The sequence below is a fragment of the Dasypus novemcinctus genome, chromosome 3 (assembly GCF_030445035.2).
Source record: "Dasypus novemcinctus isolate mDasNov1 chromosome 3, mDasNov1.1.hap2, whole genome shotgun sequence".
Classification (NCBI taxonomy): domain Eukaryota; kingdom Metazoa; phylum Chordata; class Mammalia; order Cingulata; family Dasypodidae; genus Dasypus; species Dasypus novemcinctus.
In genome coordinates, this window is record NC_080675.1 from 124,998,948 (window position 1) to 125,019,613 (window position 20,666).

Consider the following 20,666-nt stretch of genomic DNA (forward strand, 5'->3'; position numbering starts at 1 on the left):
TCATGAAGGGATACTCATTTTGAGTCACCTTCTTTCATAAACCAAGAGGAAGGTGGCTTACTAGATCATGCTCTTTTTTGAGCAAAGGGCAAATGCTACTGGGAAATTAAATCACTAGACTGAAACAATCCACAAGACTGAGACAGAGCAAGCGGCAACTTCAGCTATTCCCAGTAGGAATAATGGAGAGGAAGAGGAAAAGAACACCAGGTTGTGTGGCATTTTAACTGCCGGCTGCTGGGAGAGATGTGGGTGGAACCTGTTTACCCCAATTTGAGAACTTTGTCAATAATAATTGGCCGAAAATGAAAATAAAAATAATGCCTTCCCTCCCCCAATCAATTTCCGCTTTAAATGCAGAGAGCCGGAAGGGGCCAAATGCATGAAGACAAATGGCTCAAGTGGGATTCTTAAAAACTCAAAGCAAGTTCACACCCTGGGTGGTTGAGGACCAGCACAAGCATCCTGAAAACTCAGGGGTTCATGCTAACATCTCAAACTGTTCCTATAAGGCCAGGGTTCTAACTTAGATATTCCTCAGGTGTAACCCAACTCCTCACCACCGAGGTCCAAGGGGAAACTGCCAACAGGAGACCCGCCTAGTGCCTTCCCTGGTTCCTGGGATTTTAAAACAATTCCTGCTGGTTTGAATAGTTTGGTTGTCTTTATAGTGAGGATCACTTCAGTCATCGATTCAACTCCAGTAAGGAAAAGAGGAAAGAAACTGGGGGTATAGCCAAGAATTTGAGAGGCATGCTACGGGCTTCTGGAAGGGTGACGGTGCTTTCCTTGGTCAATAACTTGGTTTAAGAGCTGCAGACCACGGCTCTTACCTTCTAGCCTGAAGACCACATCTTGCTGATGGAGAGGCAGGAGATTAAGGAACTGCAGCTGAAAGCCAGGGCAGTTGGAAACGTACTCATTGAAGGCCAGGCACAGCTGATCAGAAGTTAAGGAGCCTGCAATCAGCACCACCGCTGAGCGGGCAGGTACACTCCTGACAACCATGGCCTTACCGGTGTGCGAACTGGACAAGGGGGAGGATGCTTTCCCTTTTAACGTTCTAGGCTGGTGCCCTCCGAAAAGAGTTTGTCTATTCAAAGGTGCATTTAATAGTCTTCACGGGCCGAAGAGAAAAAATCCACTTGACCAGAGCCATCCCACTGTTGTCTTTACCAGCTGGAAGTCTCTGCATGAGCAAAGCACCTTGGCACCTAAATGCCCCTAAAAGGGGTTGTCCGGCAAGGCCGAAATGTGGGGAGACCAGTTACTGTGCGACTGCTTCAGAATGGGTTAATAAGGGAACCTTTCTAGCAAGGCCGATTTCAGTCGGCTGACGCCACCAAGAGGAGAGATCCCGGATTTAACTCCCAACATCCCGGACCCGCTGAAACCAACCTTTCTCCTTCCGAAAGACGGGCGCCGCGGGGACCTTCTCGGGGGCCTTCCCGCGGCCCCGCGCGCTTACCCCCGGCCGTGCGCCCCCAGCCCGGCGCCGCGCTCCTCCACCAGCGGGGCGCACAGCGCCGCCACCAGGCGCTGGCAGTCTCTGCCAGTGTCGTTATCCTTAGGTCTTTCGTCAGTGCCGGGCGGTGTCTCCAGAAGCTTCCCCGCGAAGGTCACGAGCGCCACCCTGCGGCTCCAACTGAGCCGCGGCCGGGGACCAGCACCTCCTGCGCCACCTGTGCCTTGGCTGGGAGCGGTCTCCCGCGTAGCGGCTAGAGAAGAAGAGAAAGAGCGGATCGAGCCACTCGGCCCACGCAGCACCTCGGCCTCGGGCGTCGACGGCCCCCGCCCTGGGCTGCGGGGCTCCGGGGCGCAGCACTCCACGCAGGCGGGCAGCAGCGCGCCGTGCTCTCCCTAAACGCGCGCTCCGCGCCAGCCCCGGCGGCGGGCAGAGCCCCGGGCCTGCTTTCCCGCCCAGGCCCCCGCGGCCGTTTCCGCCCGGGGAGGGGCTGCCGCGCCCGCCCCGCCCCGTCCCCGCCCGGCGGCGATCGTTTCGCCGGGACTGGAGGGAGAACTTCCGAGGGGAATCCGACCCCCGGTGGTTAGAGTCGGAAAGGTCGAGGATCGGAGAGGGCGAGCGGTGGTCTGATGTTCACATGGAAGTCAGAGGCGGAGTGAGGCTGTTTTGTAGTTATTGTTTAGCTTAGAGTTTTAGAGACAAAGAATCCTTCGTGGACAATATTCGAAGAGAGTAGTGGGGCATGTCTGGGTAGTTGGATTGGGCTTTCGCCTCCTCCGAAGAGAATATGCCAAGGGGTCTCTAGATTGGAGGGACGCATTCGGGTGTGAACGGGAGACACCTTTCTTTGGGTCTGACACACGTGGCACGAACAGGCTAATTCTGTGGGCTGCTAGAGTGCCAATATTGGCATTAATTCACTCATTCACTAACGTTTATTAAGAGCCTTGGGGTGCTAGACCACCCCCCGCCCCCCAGCACTGGGGTATAATGGAGGCACAGGGTCCAAGCCCTCCAGGAACCTACCGGCTAGTGATTGATGGGTGCAGACAGAGAAACAGGCCATCAAAATCAAGCTTACTTGTTGCTGTAATAGAAGTTGAGGGTGTATTCATCTCTAGGGATAGTAACTGTTCATCATATCTACCATTCCTATATCCTTTAGAGTTCTCTTGTTAAGAGCCAATCCCTCATATGCCAATCCCTTGGTATAGTTAATATTTTATATTAAACTTTCTCTGTTCAAATTACTATGTGGCTTCTCTCTCTCCTGACTGGACCCAGGCTGGTACAGAATTGGTACCAGGAGTGAAGTTCCTGACGGTTCAGTGTTCTGGATCATGCTGAATATCCAATCCAAGGTGAAAGACAAATTGCTGCACCTTTCACCACCTACTATGAAGCAAGAGAGGGACAGAGCCGGGTAGCTATTTTGGATTTTGGAGGCAATTTATATTACATTTGAGTGTGCTACCCATGTATGGGCTCAAGAACATGGGAATTCTCTACCAAGGCTGACCTGGTTAATGCTTCAGTGAGGTATTTGCCAATGCAAATGTTTCCTGTTACAGTAAGGCAAATGAATTTTATCTAGAAGAGAATATAAATCTCTGTACATCAAATTCCTATTTGAACTGGTGTTGACATCTGATTTCTTCATTAATGTGTTAGATAAAAATTTTAATTCATGTTCATGCTTTATTTGCAAGAGAGTCATGATTTTGTCTTTTGAATGTTTTACTTCAGCAGCAAGGACACAGTTTTACTTAGATTTGGAGTGGCTTGGGGGTGAATGGTAAATCCTCTGACCCTGCCATCCATTTGTAGCTCAGTAATGATCAATCTGAACAAAAAAAAAAAAAAAAAAGAGTAAATGAATTAACCTCCATCCAGCATTTCAACCCATGTGACACAAGAAGGTAATTTATGGTCAACACTTGGGTTGAAATTTTGGCTTTGTCATTATAAGCAAGTTATGGTCAAGTTATTCAATTCTCCTAACATCAATTTCCCCATCTAAAAATGGAGATAAAATATCTGCATCATAGGGCTTTTGCAAGGATTATACATATTGATATAATCCACATAAACAAAAGCATTTTAGGGTCCTCAATAATTTTTAACAGCATAGAGTGCTCCCAAGACCAAAAAAGATTGAGAACCATGGGACCAGATGAATCTGTAATTGATGACAATTACGAATTTGATACATATGTGGGGACTTCCTATGGAGAGGGAAGTAGGAAAGCACGGGGAAAAATTGGTGTAAGTGAAATGCTTAACTCTGTGCCTGGCACATAGTAAAACTCATTGCAGGTAGTATGAACACCAAGGTTGCCACGCCCTTGTCCTATTTTCAGCCAAAACGAGAAATTTTGGAATGCCTTACCAATATAATTTCTGTTGCTTTATGAAATATTGAATATAGCAAGAGACTGCTCATTTCTTCCACATATTTTTAGCAACTTTATTGAAATATTCACATGCCATAAAATTCACCCTTTTAAAGTATAGAATTCAGTGTTTTTAGTATAGTCAGAGAGTTGTGCGACCATTAAGCAGAATCAATTTTATTTTATTTAATTTTATTTCTTTAAAGATTTATTTATTTATTTCTCTCCCCCTCCCCCCCACCCCGGTTGTCTGTTCTGTGTGTCTATTTGCTGCATCTTCTTTGTCTGCTTCTGTTGTCAGCAGCATGGGAATCTGTTTCTTTTTGTTGTGTCATCTTGTTGTGTCAGCTCTCGGTGTGTGTGTGGCACCATTTCTGGGCAGGCTGCACTTAATTTCGCACTGGGCGGCTCTCCTTATGGGAGGCACTCCTTGAGCATGGGGCTCCCCTACGCAGGGGACACCCCTGCGTGGCAGGGCACTCCTTGCGTGCATCAGCACTGCGCATGGGCCAGCTCCTCACAGGCCAAGGAGGCCCAGGGTTTGAACCGCGGACCTCCCATGTGGTAGGCGAATGCCCTAACCACTGGGCCAAATCTGCCACCCAAGCACAATCAATTTTAGAACATTTTCATTACCCCAAAAAGAAATGCCACACCCTTTATAAGGAACTACCCGTTTCCCATTCTCTCTCCCCCAGCCCTGGGCAACCACAAATCCACTTTCTGTCTCTATGGATTTGCCTATTCTGGATATTACATATAAATGGAATCATACAATGTGTGGCCTTTTGTGTGTGCCTTCCTTCATTTAGCATAATGTTTTCAAGATTCATCAATGTTGCAGCATGTATTTTATTCCTTTTTATGGCTAATATTCTATTGTATGCATATACCACATTTTGTTTATTTGTTTATGCATTTATTAGTTGATAGGTGTTTGGATTTTCCCACTTTTTGGCTATTATGAATAATGTTGCTATGAACATTCATGTACACATTTTTATGCAGGCACGTGTTTTCCTTTCTCTTGGGTAGGAGCGGGAGGCTGCCTGTTATCAGGGAGCACACAAAGGCTGAAAACAGGGACCTCTGCTTCATGGTTGCTGGTTTTTTATATAAATTTAACGTTCAGCAGTGGTGTGTCATTTAGAAAACCTCAGGTTCAAAGAAGGGTATTTCTTATTGTCTTCACATAAATGGTCACACCATACTTTCATTTAGTTGTTCATATTTTCATGCATTAAATTAGAGCTTTGTTCCTGATCTCGTCTCCTCACTAAAGTCTGAGTTCATAATGACACAAATATATTAAATACTTTCATTTCTTTCACCAGAATTGGGCCCGAACCAGCCCACTGGAGGCCAGAGTCCTCTGCAGAGATGGATCAAATCATGAAGGCCAGCCTACTTCCACTCAGTCTGTGGAACGCCCTGAAGAGTGACCTGATTATCTCCTAAAGCAGAAGAGAGGGTAAGTGGTCTAAAAACATGCTCTCACAACAGAACACACAAGGGCCTCAAAGACAAGGTGCACTCAGGTATTTCCCCAACATGCTCATCAGAATTCCTGGCCCACCTCAGTCCTACCCAGTCCCAATCTCCAGGGGAGGGGCCTTAAAGATCTGCATTTTTAACCTGCAGTTAAATCCGGAAGTTTTTACGAGCCCATACATTTAGGAAATGCTGTTCTACAAATCTCTGCTTAGTCAGCTCTCCCAGGTTTGGGGATCCAGGTGACAGCAATTTGGCCCCAAGCCCAACACAGGTAATGGAATCTACAGGCTGGGTTTACCCAGGAACCCCAGTGTTCCCCTTTGAAACGATTTTCAGCAGTTCCAGGTGATCTCTTACCCTCCTCGCTGCCTCTGTGGGCCCCTTCCAGGCCTGCCATGCTCCCTGTAGCTGCTGCAAATCCTCCTCTAAGAGCCCCTCCTAGAGGCCCCCTCTTTTCAGCTACCCTTGTCTCTTCCACTTTCTTTCCCAAATTCTCCAAAGGGCTTACTGGCCTCACGGAGGTCTCACACAGAGGCCCCTGAAAAGGGCTGTTAGTCTAGATCAGCTGTCCTCAAACCATGCTTCCCGACGCCTGGGGGTGCCTGAGACATCAAAAATATTTTCATAATAATATGCCTACTCTTTTTTTTTTTAAATAATTCTTATTCTCTCAGTAGTTTTCCAGGGGCTACATGGTGTCTGATGAAATTATCATCCAGATGGCTTAATGGAATTTGTGCTTCTGTGTATTTGTTGTGGTGGTTCGACCTGTATGTACCCCAGAAAATCATGTTCTTAAAGCTAATCCATTCCTGTGTGTGTGAACCAATTGTCAGAGACCTTTTGATGAGGTTACTTCAGTTAAGGCATGGCCCAGGGTGGATCTCAGTCCTTTTACTGGAGTCCTTTATAAGAGAATGAGAGTCAGACAGAGAGAGAGAAAGCCACAGAAGCAAGAAGCTGAAAGCAATAGAACCTGGATGAGAAGGGAGGGACCAGCAGACACCGCCATGTGCCTTGTCACGTGGCCGAGGAGCAGGGGTCACCACAGCTGGTCTTCAGGAAGAAAGCGCTGCCTTGATGATGCTTTGCTCTGGACATTCTCACAGCCTCAACTGTACAACTGCAAGCTAATAAATTCATGGTATCTGCTTTCAGCAGCCTAGCAAACTAAACACTTGTGTTTAAAAGTTTTTTTTTTCAGTTTTAATTTCTAATATGAACAGTACTGGTAGATACAATCCATATAAACAAAAGCTCTGTTATTATTTTTTTTAAAGATTTATTTATTTCTCTCCCCTTCCCCCCTACCCTGGATGTCTGTTCTGTGTGTCTATTTGCTGCGTCTTCTTTGTCTGCTTCTGTTGTTGTCAGTGGCACGGGAATCTGTGTTTCTTTTTGTTGCGTCATCTTGTTGCGCCAGCTCTCCATATGTGTGGTGCCATTTCTGGGCAGGCTGCACTTTCTTTTGCGCTGGGCAGCTCTCCTTACGGGGCGCACTCCTTGCGTGTGGGGTTCCCCTACGTGGGGACACCCCTGCGTGGCAGGGCACTCCTTGCGCGCATGAGCACTGCGCATGCGGCAGCTCCACACGGGTCAAGGAGGCCCGGGGTTTGAACCATGGACCTCCCATGTGGTAGGTGGACGCCCTAACCACTGGGCCAAGTCTGCCACCCCAACAAAAACTCTCTGTGTCCTCAATAATTTTTAAGAGTGTAGAGTAATCCTAAAAGCAAAAAATCTGAGAACCACTGGACCAGATAAATCCCTAATTGATGACAATTATTAATGTGATACACATGGGGACTACCTCTGGAGGGGAAAGGGGTGGAGGAGAGGAGAGGGAAAAAAGAGGAAGGGGAGGGGAAAAAGGAGGATGGGGAAGAAAGGAGACAAGAGAGAAGGGAGGAGGAGGAAAGAGAAGGGCTGGAAAAGGAGTGGAAGGGAGGGTGATGTAGAGAGGTAGGGGGAGGGCAGCAGCGGAGGGGGAGGGGAGGGGAGGATAGGGAGAGAAAAGAAGAGAGGGGAAGGAAGGAGGGAGAGGGAATGGGGGAGGCGGAGGGGCTGCCCAAGGCTGTGCTGTGCACCACAATAAGTTCGGCCCCAAATCCTCCAGAAAAAAAAGAAAAACTGGTTAAAAAATAAACTAAGCGTTATTCTCAATATGCAAAATATAATTTATTACATTGAGTTTATCCTTAGTAATCTCCACATAGTGTAATATATTCCAAATAAAGTATTCCATCAGTAAATACTAAACAACATCCATTGCGAGGTTTCATACTTGGGGGGGAGGAGGCTTACTGGCCCATGGGCTCTATGGGACACTTTCCCTTAAACTTGCCTGATTGGAAAGTTGCGGGCTGTTCTGCGCATACATGAAGACGCTCTCCGCCTCTCCCAACACAGCCTTGGGTTTGCACCCCCTAAAGTCTCCTTTGCCCTGTCCTCCACTTCTGGGAGCCGAAGGCCCAGGTCAGATGCAGTCACAGAAGCTCTGGGGAAAGAGGGTCCTCACTGCGCTGCAGCTGGGTGGGTCCCGGGCAAACTCTGGAAGGTCCTGGGGGCGGAGGTGGGAGTCCCGTGGGACGCACTTTGGGGCCTGGCCCTTCGGCTGGCAGGACCTGGGTGGATGCTGCCCATCTCTGCACCCTGCCCAGACTGGCAGTGGGGTGGGGGGGAGCGGCTGAGCATCGTTCCCTGGATCCCGCTCCCTCCCTCCACTCGGGGCTCTCTGGGGCAAGCGGGGGCTTTTATCTTTTTCTCTCTTCCCCAGTGCTGGTGTGTGGTAAAACCTGCATGTAATGTTTTCTGGGCAAATGACTGACTATAACCACTATGTTTATTTAAAAAGAGTTGGTTGAAAAGCTGGCCTGGTTGATTTTTGACCAACAGGCCCATTGTGACGCCTGACCAAGCAGTTCTGAAGGTGGGCCTGGCTCCCCGTTTAAAGGAGCCCGGGCCAGCGGTACGGCTGTGACGGGCTCGGGTGCTGAAAGGCCCGTGGAGGGGCGGGGTGGGGGTGGAGGCAGTGGGGGGACACCAAACAATCCGTGGGACTCCGAGGACACATGGCCCTCAGGCACGGCAGGGACCTGGCCAGGCAGCCCCAGGCTACCCCAGGGCGAGGCTCACCCAGGAATGGCTTGTGTCTGAGGTGACCTTTTATTTCCCTAAGTTTCCCTAAGTAATGCATGCCATCTTTATGACAGAAGTGTTTTCTAAAACATAATAAGCTTCTACAGCAAAAAAAACAACAAAAGTTCCTGTAACAAAAGCACTTGGCATCTTCCAAAAGGAAGATTGCATTTCAAATATTTCAAATAAAGGCAATATTTTTTGTTATTTTTTTCTCAATATTAGAGGAACAAAAACACCATCATTCAAGACCCATCAATGAACCTGTATTTTTAATTATACTTGCAAAGCAATAAATAAGAGTATAGTTCATATGGACAAGAACAACTTTAACCTAAGGGTTTCTATAATACTATTAACACGTTTTTAAGTAACTTTGCTGTTTGTGATACAAATGCTTCTCAGAGCAACCAAAACCTTTCTGTGTGTGCACAAAAGGCAGTACTCAGCCTTTCCCTCAAGCGAAAGACAATGCCCTGTCCAAGTGATACAGTGACAAATCACATCTCCACATGATTCAAAGATCCCTTTACAGATAGCTCTGCTTTGTTCGTAATCAGTTCACATACCTGAAAATGTTTTATCTGAAAAAAGACACTAGGAAGCGAGATTGAAAAAGATACTTTTACATTAAAAACATTTTTTTTAAAAGCGATTCTAATTAGATTTGGAATTGGAATTTTCTTCTTTCATAAACCAGTTAACATCATCTTCCTCATACAGTCCACGAAAACCAGCACTTCAAGAGGAAGTTTCCAAAAGTCACGTGCACGTGGAAAGAAATCAGAGGATTTTTAAGGTACTTTGCTAATAAATTTGATACAAGGAAATAATAAGGAATATATTAAAGGCTTAATTATATTGTGATAAAATGAGTTGAGGCTCTTAGCATAACCTTAAAAACATAATTAAAAAAAAAAAGTCTAAACTGATAAAACACTGTACTTGAAGCTGTACTTGTAGGGCTAAAGGCGCACACTAGTGCCTTTGTAGGGGTAGTTTTAATAGTAATATGCAGAGACACTTTGCCAGCTCTCAGCTGTGCTAAGTTGCTACAAGCCTTCATTTCCTCTAGAAGTAAAATCTATTTACACATGATGATTTCAAATTCCATCCTCAGGTACCTATGTGTGCATTGTGAGAAAACGATTAGGCCCAGACCTGCAAAGACACGAACAGATAATTTTCAGTCCCTTAGTAGTAATGACTTGTAAAACTTGAGCTTGAGAGAGAAAAATAAAAGTCTAGTAAACATGCACACACACACACATTCCATCCAAAATAGGGCACTCACACATCTCAGAAGGATGACACTTTACTCTTAGCAACCCAAAGATGCTTCCTTGCCCCGGACCCACGGCCCTCCCCACTTAAGCATGAAGCACATCTGTGGCCTCTCTACCAGGGGGTCATAACTTTTTCAGATTGACAACCGAAACCACTGGTATCCACACAGCTTACTGTGTACTTTAACATGACTCTACTGATTCAGGAGGAGAAAGTCACAAATAACTTTATGTTTATCTCAGGAACTTCCTAAAAGTCCATTTTCCTACTTATCCTAAGGCTCGACTACTCAACTTACCCTCTTAAGAAAAGATACTCACTTCTCAGCACAATATAGAGCATCAAATGACACAGTTCACTCTGTAAGACTTCCTTTGAAATCTGCCCCCTCTCCTCATCCTGTGTTCAGGGATCTTAAACTATTGTACTGCAAATTTGCCCAATCCTAATTAAGCATCCCCATCAAAAGATTGCCTTAAACTAGACCCCAAAACCTCATAAATATGTCTTTGCTCTCCCCGCCTGAGATGTTACTAAGACTTTGTTAAGTCTGTAATCTTCCACAGGAAGTAAGCAATAAACTTAACTTCCCTTTGTGAACGACTTGCAGGGATACTTTCAGAAGCCTGTATTTGACAAGGTCATAGAGCTCTTTGAGAATCTGATGTAATTTGGGGACAGTTTTCCCAGAAAAATGCACATGTACATAAAATTTAATATATATTTTCAAGGGCTTTCTAGGTTTCCTGAAGCCCCTTTGTGGGCCTTATGGGGTCTGTGAGCAACGAAGGATTTGCTGCTCAAAAGGGAGACAGGTCTGGTAAAATGTAGTTTGCCAAAGGCTAGAATCGCAAAAGAAACATTGTGTGTCATCCAGCCAAGCTACTCCCTCCACTACATGCTGAGACCTGCATGTCTAGTCTCTGCTGGGTTGATGGGGGACTCTCCACCTCTCCAGGCAACACGTCCCCTCTTTAGCTACGGGCAGAGCTAAAATGAGAGCTGTTTGGTTGACCAGGCACATCTTTGAGCCCTCTACTTTAAGGAAGGCCAGTCACCCTTCTCCTCTCCTCTCACACACACAGTACAATATAAAAACATCTCTCTTACTCTTAGGGTATGGTCCCATGATCCTGAGCAGAAAGCAGTCCCATCAGGGGAAACCCGCAGAGTACTAACTCGGTTTTCATGTCCAAACAGGATGGAGACTCGGGCCCCCTTGAGAACATCCCACACATTGATAGTATAGTCGTTATAACCAGCAAACAGCAGGCGACCTTGAATGAGAAGGATATTTGCAGGGTCATTGCAGTGAAATGCTTTTGCAGTTCGATGGTTTTTAAACCAGGGTCTTCTCTCCTATTTTCCATTTCATGACTGTCACTCACTTACTCATTCAATAAACAGTGATTTAGCATCCGCTAGGTGCGAGGCACTGTGCTTTGCCCTGGGGATTCAAAGAGGAGAGAAGCACAGTTCCTGTCCCATGTGGAGCGTGGGAGAGGAGATGGAGAAAGTAGACAAGAATCATTGTAGCACCATGAAGAAAGGGCTTTGTAAAGTGCTATGGGATCACAAAGGAAAGGAAATCAAGGAAGCCATCACAGCAGAAGGGACATTTGGGTTGGATTTCAAGGGCTGAGTAGGAGTTTTCCATACAGAGCGGGAAAGGAAAGCTGTTCCAGGCAGAAGTAGCAGATGCATGCACAAAGGCACAGATGCGGAATAGGGGGTTTGTGTCTGGGTAAACAGAACGGTCCAGTGACCCAGCCTCTCAGCACTGCCTTAACCTAGCTGTGGTGACATAGGAGCCATGAGCTTCAGGGCTCAAGAAAGGGACTCTGGCTTCACCCCGCCTACCTCTGAGAGGAAAGGAGAAAGTACAGAAAGGAGAATGGAAGGCTGGGGAGGAAATGCCAAGGGTATGTTGCAGATAGGAAGTCTTGACACGTTATTGCCTTGAAGAACAGCACTGTCCTTATTTCCCCTGAAGTCACCAGGCTGGGGAAACTGCTGCTGGCAGGGCGACTGACTGCTGTCTCAAAGCAGGGATGGGCAAAGTGAGGGACAAGGAGCACAGAGAAGAAAACTGGTGCAAATGTAGATTACTCAGCATAATGGGCCACAGGACGTGTACTTGGTAGGACGCCTGTTAGAGAGTCACGTTTCATTTATGTCTGGCTTTACAGTCTTGTCAAGTTTTCTGAAATAAAAACTTACCGCTGAGGGAGAAGTCTACGCTGGATGCTCCAAATATGATACTCTCCTTGGAATAGACGGCCACCTCCCTGTCTGCCCGGAGGTCATACAGGCGGCACTGAGGTGCAAATAAAGGACAAACAAGTGCTTATTTCTGGCTCCCGTTCAGTGAGGTGATAGCTGCAAGGCTTTATCAGGAGCCAGTGGCTCCTGTAGTTGGAGGGATGAGAGGGAAACCTCTTTAGTTTTCTCTCCTAGTATTTCATCCCACAACCCCAATTCCTAGGCATCTCTGTGCACCAGTGAGGATTCAAAGGACTCAGGAGATAGATTTCTTCAGGTACAAAACCAAACACACTCCCCATTTCCTCCCCAAAAGTGTTCTTTGTAGGCAGTTCAGAAAAATTCCGAAATGTGAAAGAAGGAAATAAACGTCGTTCCAAATCCCAGAAGTAATTACTATCGTATGGCCTATTTCCTTCAGTCTCATTACTCTTTTATGTGTGTATTTAAATGGGGTCACTGTTTCATTATTATTTCTATTAACACGTCATTAGTATTTTCCCACATCATTTTGTAATCTTCCCACACGGCTGCTGAGTATTCCTCAGGTGGATATATCAGGAGCGCTCCAGCCATCCCCACAGGTGTTCCGGGTGTGTCTCATTTTTCTTTTTTATGACTAATACAAGGGCCATTCTTATATAAAGACCTTTGTACATATCTCTGTTTCCTTAGAATAGCTAAGGAAGAGAATCCTTAGAACTGTTTCCAAGAAACAGCACAGCCAGATCAGGGGTTTGGGATGCTTTAAAAGCTCTTGATTTAGATGCAAAACTGTCCCCGAAAGGGCCGCGCCGATGGCCCTGGCCTGGGCCCCTCCGAGGCGCCTGTTTTGCTCGGTCTCCACCATGAATGCTTCTTTGCTACTCCCAGAGACAAAAGGGGTATCTGCGTGCCTAAACTTGAATTTCTTTAATTTTAAGTGGCTGAAACACTTTGGAGATACTGTTTTGTACACAGTCTGTGTTTTATCCTCTTTTCTATTGCTCAGGGTGCTCATCTAATTAATTATAAAGCCCCATTCGAATCTGAAGGTTTTCAACTGCTACATATAGTAGCAAGAAGTTTCCAAAATGTATACTCTTATATTTCTTATGTATTTTTTTTAAGTACAGAAGTTTTAAATGTTCATTATTATCAAAACTCCTAATCTAGTCCCTTGTAATTTCTTCCACTGCAGCAAATCAGAATGAAACCTACTACTTAATAAAATATTTGATATTTTGAGGGCACATAAATATATATTTTTCTCCTTTGAAAAATGAGTGACCATACTTAGGCACTTAGTATCAAAAGCCTTAAAACTGGGTTTATTTTTGACTCAGGAAGACATGTTTCAGAATTAATTCTAAGGAAATAATAAGAGATATATAAAAAATATTTACTTAAAAGTAAATAAAATAAAAAAGTAAATAGGAGGTTTTTTTTTTTAACTGAAAAAACCTCAACACTCTAGATAAAACCTAAATGCCCCAAATTGAAGATAGTTAAGTAAATTATGGCATGTCCAAAACATGGAATCCTATTCAATAAAATTCAAAAAATACAAGGATACTTATCAGCATGGAAAAATTTTCATGATCTATTGCTAAGTGAAAAAAAGCAAATTATAAGACATTTTAGGTTAAAAGAAGAAAGACAGAAAGGAATTTACCCAACTGATTTTTCTTGGGTAGTGAGGTTAAGGTGATTTAATCCCCCCCTGCCCCGCCCCAAGTTTTCTTCATTGAATGCATATTATTTTATAATCACAAAAAGGTTATTTTTTTAAAAAAGATTAATTGGCACATCTTTATTTTGAACAGGAAAATCTCTCAGCAACTTTGAAACATACCGTAGCATCATCTGACCCTGAAGCAAAGGCGTCTCCACTTGGATAGTATCTGCAGAGATAAAGTTTGGGTAGAAAGCACTTTACTTAGAGCAGTCACTCCCAAACCTGGCAGCCCATCATAACCATCTGGGAAGGCTGTCCCATGCTGGGCCCCTGGAATCAGAATCTCTCCTTCTAGGGTCACAAGGACTACCCATTACGAGAGCCAGAAAGGGAGGGTATGTGGCAGGCCCGCAGACCTCCCATTTCCTTACCTACGGAATGGGGACAGTGACCCTGGCCTCGCAGTGTTGGATAGGGGTAAATGAGATGTATATTCATTTGCATCCAGCACCAAACACAAAGCAGGCCAGGACCTGAGTAAATGTCAGCTTCCCTTGATCACATACCTAATTCCTGAGACCTGGCTCAAGGCTCAGGTATAAACAGACACTGGAAACATCTATGAACCACATTCAAATTTCTTACATCAAATATTTAACTACACGTGATACTTTTGGGTAAGTGATTTAACCTTCCTTAGCCTCAGTTTCTTCATCTGAAAAGTGAAGATAATGATATATATTCCCTATTTTAAAGATTAAATGAGACAATACAGGCAAAGCATGGTACCAAATGAGTAGCATTCAGTAAAAGATGATGATTATTGCTGCAGTCATTCTATCCTCAATGACTGGTATAAAATACTGGCACTAGAGCAGGAACTGGAGGCAGGATTAGAACCAAGGCTTTTGAGTCCCTGTACTCCACTGCCACCACTCAGCTTGTTTCCCACACTCTCCACCAGCAGTTCCACACCCTATGGGAGGAGGGGGCCTTTAAAGCAGCGTGTAGAATCCCCTCTCCAACCTTGAGGAAGGCGAGCACCAAAAGACCGGCAAGGGAGAGGGAAGCCTGATTTTGTGTGATCATTGTACAGAGGTCTGAAAGCAGGGGATGGAGAATAGGAAGTCTAGAAGGGAAATGCTAAAAAGTTTCACCTCTTCCCCAGTGCCCATCATGTTGTGAGCACATTATATTTTTGAAAGCACTATAAATTCATGGAGATTTAAGCACACCTATATTCCAATGTCAGATACAATTTATTTCTAGATTATCCTTCATTTGGGACCAAAAGGGCTTTGATTTCCCTCTACTGGTAAGAAATTCAGGGACTGAGAATAGGGTATAAATTTTATCTGGAAGAGACATTTGGTGCCCCCAATATCTAACCCCCTCCTCTCTCCTATAGCTGCAGTTAAATATGAGTGGAATTTTTTGATTGTCAGTAAAGGGTCAGTTTTTTTGGTTGGCACTAAGTGCTACTGGTATGTAATTCCTGGCAGCCAGAGATGCCAAATGTCCAGCATGGGACAGTCTCTTACAAGAACTATCCTATATAAAAATGCCAGGAGGGTCCAATTGAGAAATATTTTTATCCTTTCTTTTCTTTTCCCCTCCCTTCCTCCCTTCCTTCCTTCCTGGCACACAGCAGAATGAAAACTACATTCTAGTTTTCCTGCAGCCAGGTGTGGCCACCTGATCAACTTCTGGCTAAAGGAATATAAGCCCAACTGTCCTCTTCCCATTGGCAGGAAAGATGATGTGGTGGTAGGACAACTGGATCATCTTAGGAATAAAGTAGCAAAAAGATAGGATGAGCCATCAGAGCAGCTCTTCTATGTGCTAATAAACTTTTTTTTTAATTGTATTTTTTTGAAGATATATAGTTCACAAAAAAATGTTACATTAAAAAAAATAAGAGGTTTCCATATGCCCCCCGACCCTCCCCTCCGGTAACAAACTTCTATCTCATTCAAGCCATTGTTATTTTGGCCTCTGTCCAACAAGCCCATGTCCTAACTCAGGGTATAACCAAGGGCATGCTAAGAGACCAATGACTAAATCCAGTGTGACCTCAGCCGCTGAGGCGACACTGCAGTCAGTGTCTGTCCCCCTAAACATGGCCCACTGAGTGAGCCCCTGTGGAATCTGCTGATGAATCTCAGCATCAATCTACACCATTCCATAAGGTAACAACTGGAACTCCATCCACTCTAACAGAAAGTGTGGTCATTTAAAAAATTACATTTGGACTTTTCTACCAAGATAGGGTACATTTCTCCATGTATTAATACCTTCTTCTCTTTCTTCTATTAAGCGCTCATAAACATTTATTTTCTGCTCTGACTTCCTCAAGTACTTACTGAATCCACAGTCCAGTGGGGCAGATGGATGAATAAAATGGCCATACAGTGTGATTGCTGTCATAGGGGAGGGCATCTAACTCAGCCTAGGGGAATCCGGGAGGGCTTCTTGGAGATAGAGAAGCCCAAGTTGAGACCTGATGGTGATTTAACAGATGTTGGAGGAAGAGGGTTTGGGGCAGAAGGAACAGCATAGGTGAGAAAAAAGTGCATTTTTAGGCTGTATTATATGAATATATTGGGATTTAACTTATTTTTGTTCATTTATCTTCTATTCTTCTTTACTTTATTATCTATAGCAATTTCTGGGTTGACTTCCTTTGAGTCTCTAGGTAATTACTGCATGTAGTCTTCTTCCTTTCTCCTTACCTCACATGTGAAAGTGGGAAGAAGGACAATTCTTACTAACATTTCTAATACCAAGCTAAATAAATACCCTTATTTTGTGTTTGATTTTAAGAGGAACTAGTCCAGTGTTTTTCCACTAAGTAAGATTCTTGGTTGATTATACTTTACATACTGCCTAAACAGTGCCATCTTCCAAATTTACATGTCTAATGATCTCTCCTTTGGGATCCAGGTCATAGATCCTCCTGTCTAGTTGACATTTCTTTTCGGATGTACTCACCATTACATGCAGTCTAGTACTGAGTCCTTCCAGCTCTACTCTAGAGTATTCTTGACCCACACATTTCTTGAAAGGGGACAGTTCTCCACAGGTCATTTGCATTTCTCTATGTCTTGCAAGTGAGGTACTGACTGCACTTTGTTTGGGACTCCCCATCCCCAACAAAAAGAGATGCTTCCTGACTGCTGGGAGGGACTTAGGCAGAAGCCCAGATACCAGGGGAATGCAGAGGGGTCCCCCAAAGGTCTACGGGGCTCCAGAGGCCCCTAATCATGCTCGAGGGTGAGCCTTTTGAAGAGATACTGCCCAGCCTGGCCAACCTTACTGATAAATTTCACCCCTTGCCTAGGAAATTGTTCTCCAGGAAATTACAGAGATGAAGATGTTTGTTGGCAGAACCCAGGGCATACAGGCCGTGGCATCTTCTATGGCATCCAGGGGTTTACTCTACTTATTGGGATGGCTTCTGCACATCTTGGAGGAGGGTGTGGCCACCAGCTGGTTTTGCATCTTCAAGAGACACTCAGTGCCCTCACGCTTCTCCTTGGCTAAGTTGTAGAAGAAAGTGGTCCACATCCTTCAGGGTCACCTCATTTCAGGGAAACAGAAGCCTAGGGGGAGGTAGGTGCAGGAGGCCCACTGGTGTAGGTTGACCAGGCAGCTGACAGAGGCCTCCACTAATCTGGGAGCTCATGGTTGGTCAGCAATGACGACTAACCACAAAAAATGGTATTAGCTGGTTGTGGAAACAGGGGATGGCTGATAAGATGGTCCTGAAGACTGCAACCAGAGAGGAAGTTGGAGGGAGATCCAAGGCTGAAGAGGGGCTATAGTCCCCAGGTCTGTTCCATCCAAACACTGGTGAAGTAAGAGACATACCCATGGGACTGCTGGTTGTGCTGTCTGGGTCTATCCTTCTAATGTTGTTTGTATAGAAAACAGCTTTGGAAAATAGAGGTAGTAAGGCTTACTTCCTATCATAAAATATTCAGCTTCCCTAGGCTCAGAGTTCTTCTTCTTTGTGCATGGGTGTCATTTGTTCTTCATGTCACTCTGTGGAACTGGGGGCTCAGTAGCTCTGGCTAGTGCCACTGCTGTGAGTAGAAGATTGTTCTTCATCTCTGACCACATCCATGAAACTGTGGCAGGCTAAAATTAGCTTTCAAATAGATAAAATTTCAGACCCTTCATGATTCTTGACATTTCTCTATCTCCACTATGACTTACTTAATTCCCACCATCACTGTTTCCTTCTTGAACTCATACTACAACTCTGTACTTAGCCTCCGTATTTCCATTCTTGCTTCCCTACAATCTAGTCTCCTTGGAGCAGCCAGAGTGATCTTTTAAAGGCACAACATAGATCATGTTACACTTCAAATCTCACTCAAATCTCTCCATTTGGCCTTTTGTTAGGCCAAATGCTAACATGTTAACATTTTCCCCCATCTCTTTGCAAGCCTGGCTCTTTCATCATTCTGGCATCAGCTTAAATGTTGCCTTTTCACAGAGGCCTTCCCTGACCATTCTATCTAAGAAACATTACATCTCCCTGTTTTACTATTTTCATAGGACCCATCAGTCCCTTAAATTGTACATTTATTTATTTGTGCTTTGTCTTGTTTGTGTCCTCTAAGAGGTAGAGACCTTGCCTATCTTGTTTACAACTGTATTCCTGGTTATTAGAATAATATCTAGCACATAAGTACTCAATAAATATTTGTTGAATGAATGAATGAGAAATACCAATTCTTGATTTTAAATATATAGGACTTATCCTGTTAAAAACAAACCTTTCATTTCACACCTATTAGAAGGGCTACAATTAAAAAAAAGAAAACAGAAAATAAAAAGTATTGCACATTGTTTATAGGAATCAAATGGTGCAACTCTGTGGAAAACAGTTTGGTGGTTGCTCACAAAGTTAACTATAGAATTACTATAGGGCCCAGCAATCCCACTTCTAGGCATATGCCCAAAAGAATTGAAAGCAGGGACTCGGACAGATATCAGCACATCAGTGTTCACAGTGGCATTATTCACAACTGCCAAACGTGTCCACCAACAGATGAATGGAGAAGCAAAATGTGGTATAGCCATACAATAGAATATTATTTGGTCATAAAAAGGAGTGAAACTTTGATGCATGCTACAACATGAACATTAATGATATCATGTTGAATAAAATAAGCCAGACACAAAAGGACAAATATTGCATGATTTCACATATGTGAAAGAATTAGAATATGCAAATTCATAAAGTCAGAAACTAGAATATAGGTTATCAGGGACTGGGTGGGGTTGGGGAAGAAGAGTTGATGTTTAATTGGCACAGAGTTTCTGTTTGGGATGATGGAAGAGTTTTGGCAATGGATGGTGGTGACGGTGGCACAACATTGTGAATGTAATTAACATCACTGAATTGTCTATTTGAAAATGGATAAAATGGAAAATTTTAGGTTGTACTTAAGTTACTAGAAATAAAAAAACAAACCCATGGAACTGTACAATACAAAGTGTGAACCCTAATGTAAACTAGGGACTAGAGTTAAAAGTATAATTATAATAAAATTGCTCCCTCAATTGTAACAAAGATGCCACACTAATGAAAAATGTTAATAGGGAAAACTGTGAGTGTGAGGGTGGGAAGAATTAGATGGGAACTCTACTTTCTGTATAATTTTTCTGTAAACCAACAACTACTCTTAAAAAACCTTCTAGAAATAAATATTGCATTTACTTATTTATTCCTAGCATTTATTGAGACAATAATATGACTTAGGGAAAATAATATTAATTGCCCCTAGTGCAATTAAATTGAAATCTTCAAGATCCGAGTGCTATGTAGTTTCCAGACACATCAGCCTCTCTTGCTGGGGCAGCCCCTCTCAGCCAAGGAAACTGAGCTTGGAAGTGGTTCCTGGGCTAAGGGTTACCCAGGTGAAGCCTGCGGAACCGAGAAGACACATCAAGATTCTACTCACTGACCGGACACTGTTGATGTCAGACTCGTGTGTTTCAAAGGCCTGCACGCACTGGCCAGAGCGCATGTCCCACACCATGGCTTTCTTGTCACATCCCTAAAAATGCAAAGTTACCCAGAGTTATGGCCACTGCAAGGACTATTTATAGTTCCAGCTATGAAAGAGAAACCATTTACTTCCCACTAGTAAACGGCTCACAACAGGCCTCTCTGAGACTAGCTTTACCTAAGGCCACTTTCCTCAACTGATAAACCATTAGGCCAGAGTTAGGTTTTGGGGTGGGAGGGCACAAGAGAGGCTCCCCCTTTTAGCGTGCTTGCTTTCTTCTTTCTCACATTTCTGAGTGGATGTCAGCCCTCCAGGGCAGCCTCTCACCCTCTTCCTGGGCTCTCTGCTGCCCGTCCTTTGCCCTTCCTTCTTCCCTCTCCTTTGTGGCTCCTCACTGAGCCCAGAAGGGAAGGCAGGCAGATGGTGCATGCTGGCCCCTCGCTGGGACACTAGTCATTTCATTGGCAGTGCCCATGCTGAGGCACCTAGAGGTGTACAGGGCCGCCTCAGCAGTGGTGATGGGCCAGGCACAGCCTTGGCCACCTGTGTCCCTAACAGCAAGCCGAGTTGGGAATCGGCAAACCAGGGCCCAGTCGTGGCCGGTCCACCACTTAGCTGGGAGGCCTGGGCGAGTCAACTCCCTGAGCGTCCATCTGCACACCTGCACAGTTAGAGGTGATGAGCCCTGTGCTGCCCCTCACTCTGGGCTGCTGACAGGACCAGAGGATTGTAAGTATGAGGTTTTCACATTATGCCACCACGGTTCAGTGACCATTTTGATAAATTCCTGCAGGGCATGCCAGTCATCAGGTTTGGGTAGAGTAATTTAAACCCTCAATAGTCAAACAGAAGTAATGGCTTAAAATCAGTGTCCAAGACGTTGGTTTCAAATCAGAGCAAAGGCTGGGAAGAACCACCATAACTGGTATCTCAGAGAGACCCGCTGT

At 44.7% G+C, this 20,666-nt stretch overlaps 1 protein-coding gene across 1 annotated transcript in view; it reads right to left on the reverse strand.

Annotated features, from left to right (window-relative positions):
• Positions 1–7,508: 7,508 nt before the first annotated feature.
• Positions 7,509–20,666, reverse strand: part of GNB5 (G protein subunit beta 5) — a 50,335-nt gene continuing 37,177 nt past the window's right edge. The window contains exons 7-11 of the mRNA XM_058294219.1: positions 19,676–19,767; positions 13,874–13,922; positions 11,998–12,094; positions 10,888–11,054; positions 7,509–9,651 (exon numbers count right to left, since the gene is read on the reverse strand). Coding sequence (XP_058150202.1) covers positions 9,640–9,651; positions 10,888–11,054; positions 11,998–12,094; positions 13,874–13,922; positions 19,676–19,767 — 417 coding nt within the window. The 3' untranslated portion in view covers positions 7,509–9,639. The remainder of the gene's footprint in view (positions 9,652–10,887; positions 11,055–11,997; positions 12,095–13,873; positions 13,923–19,675; positions 19,768–20,666) is intronic.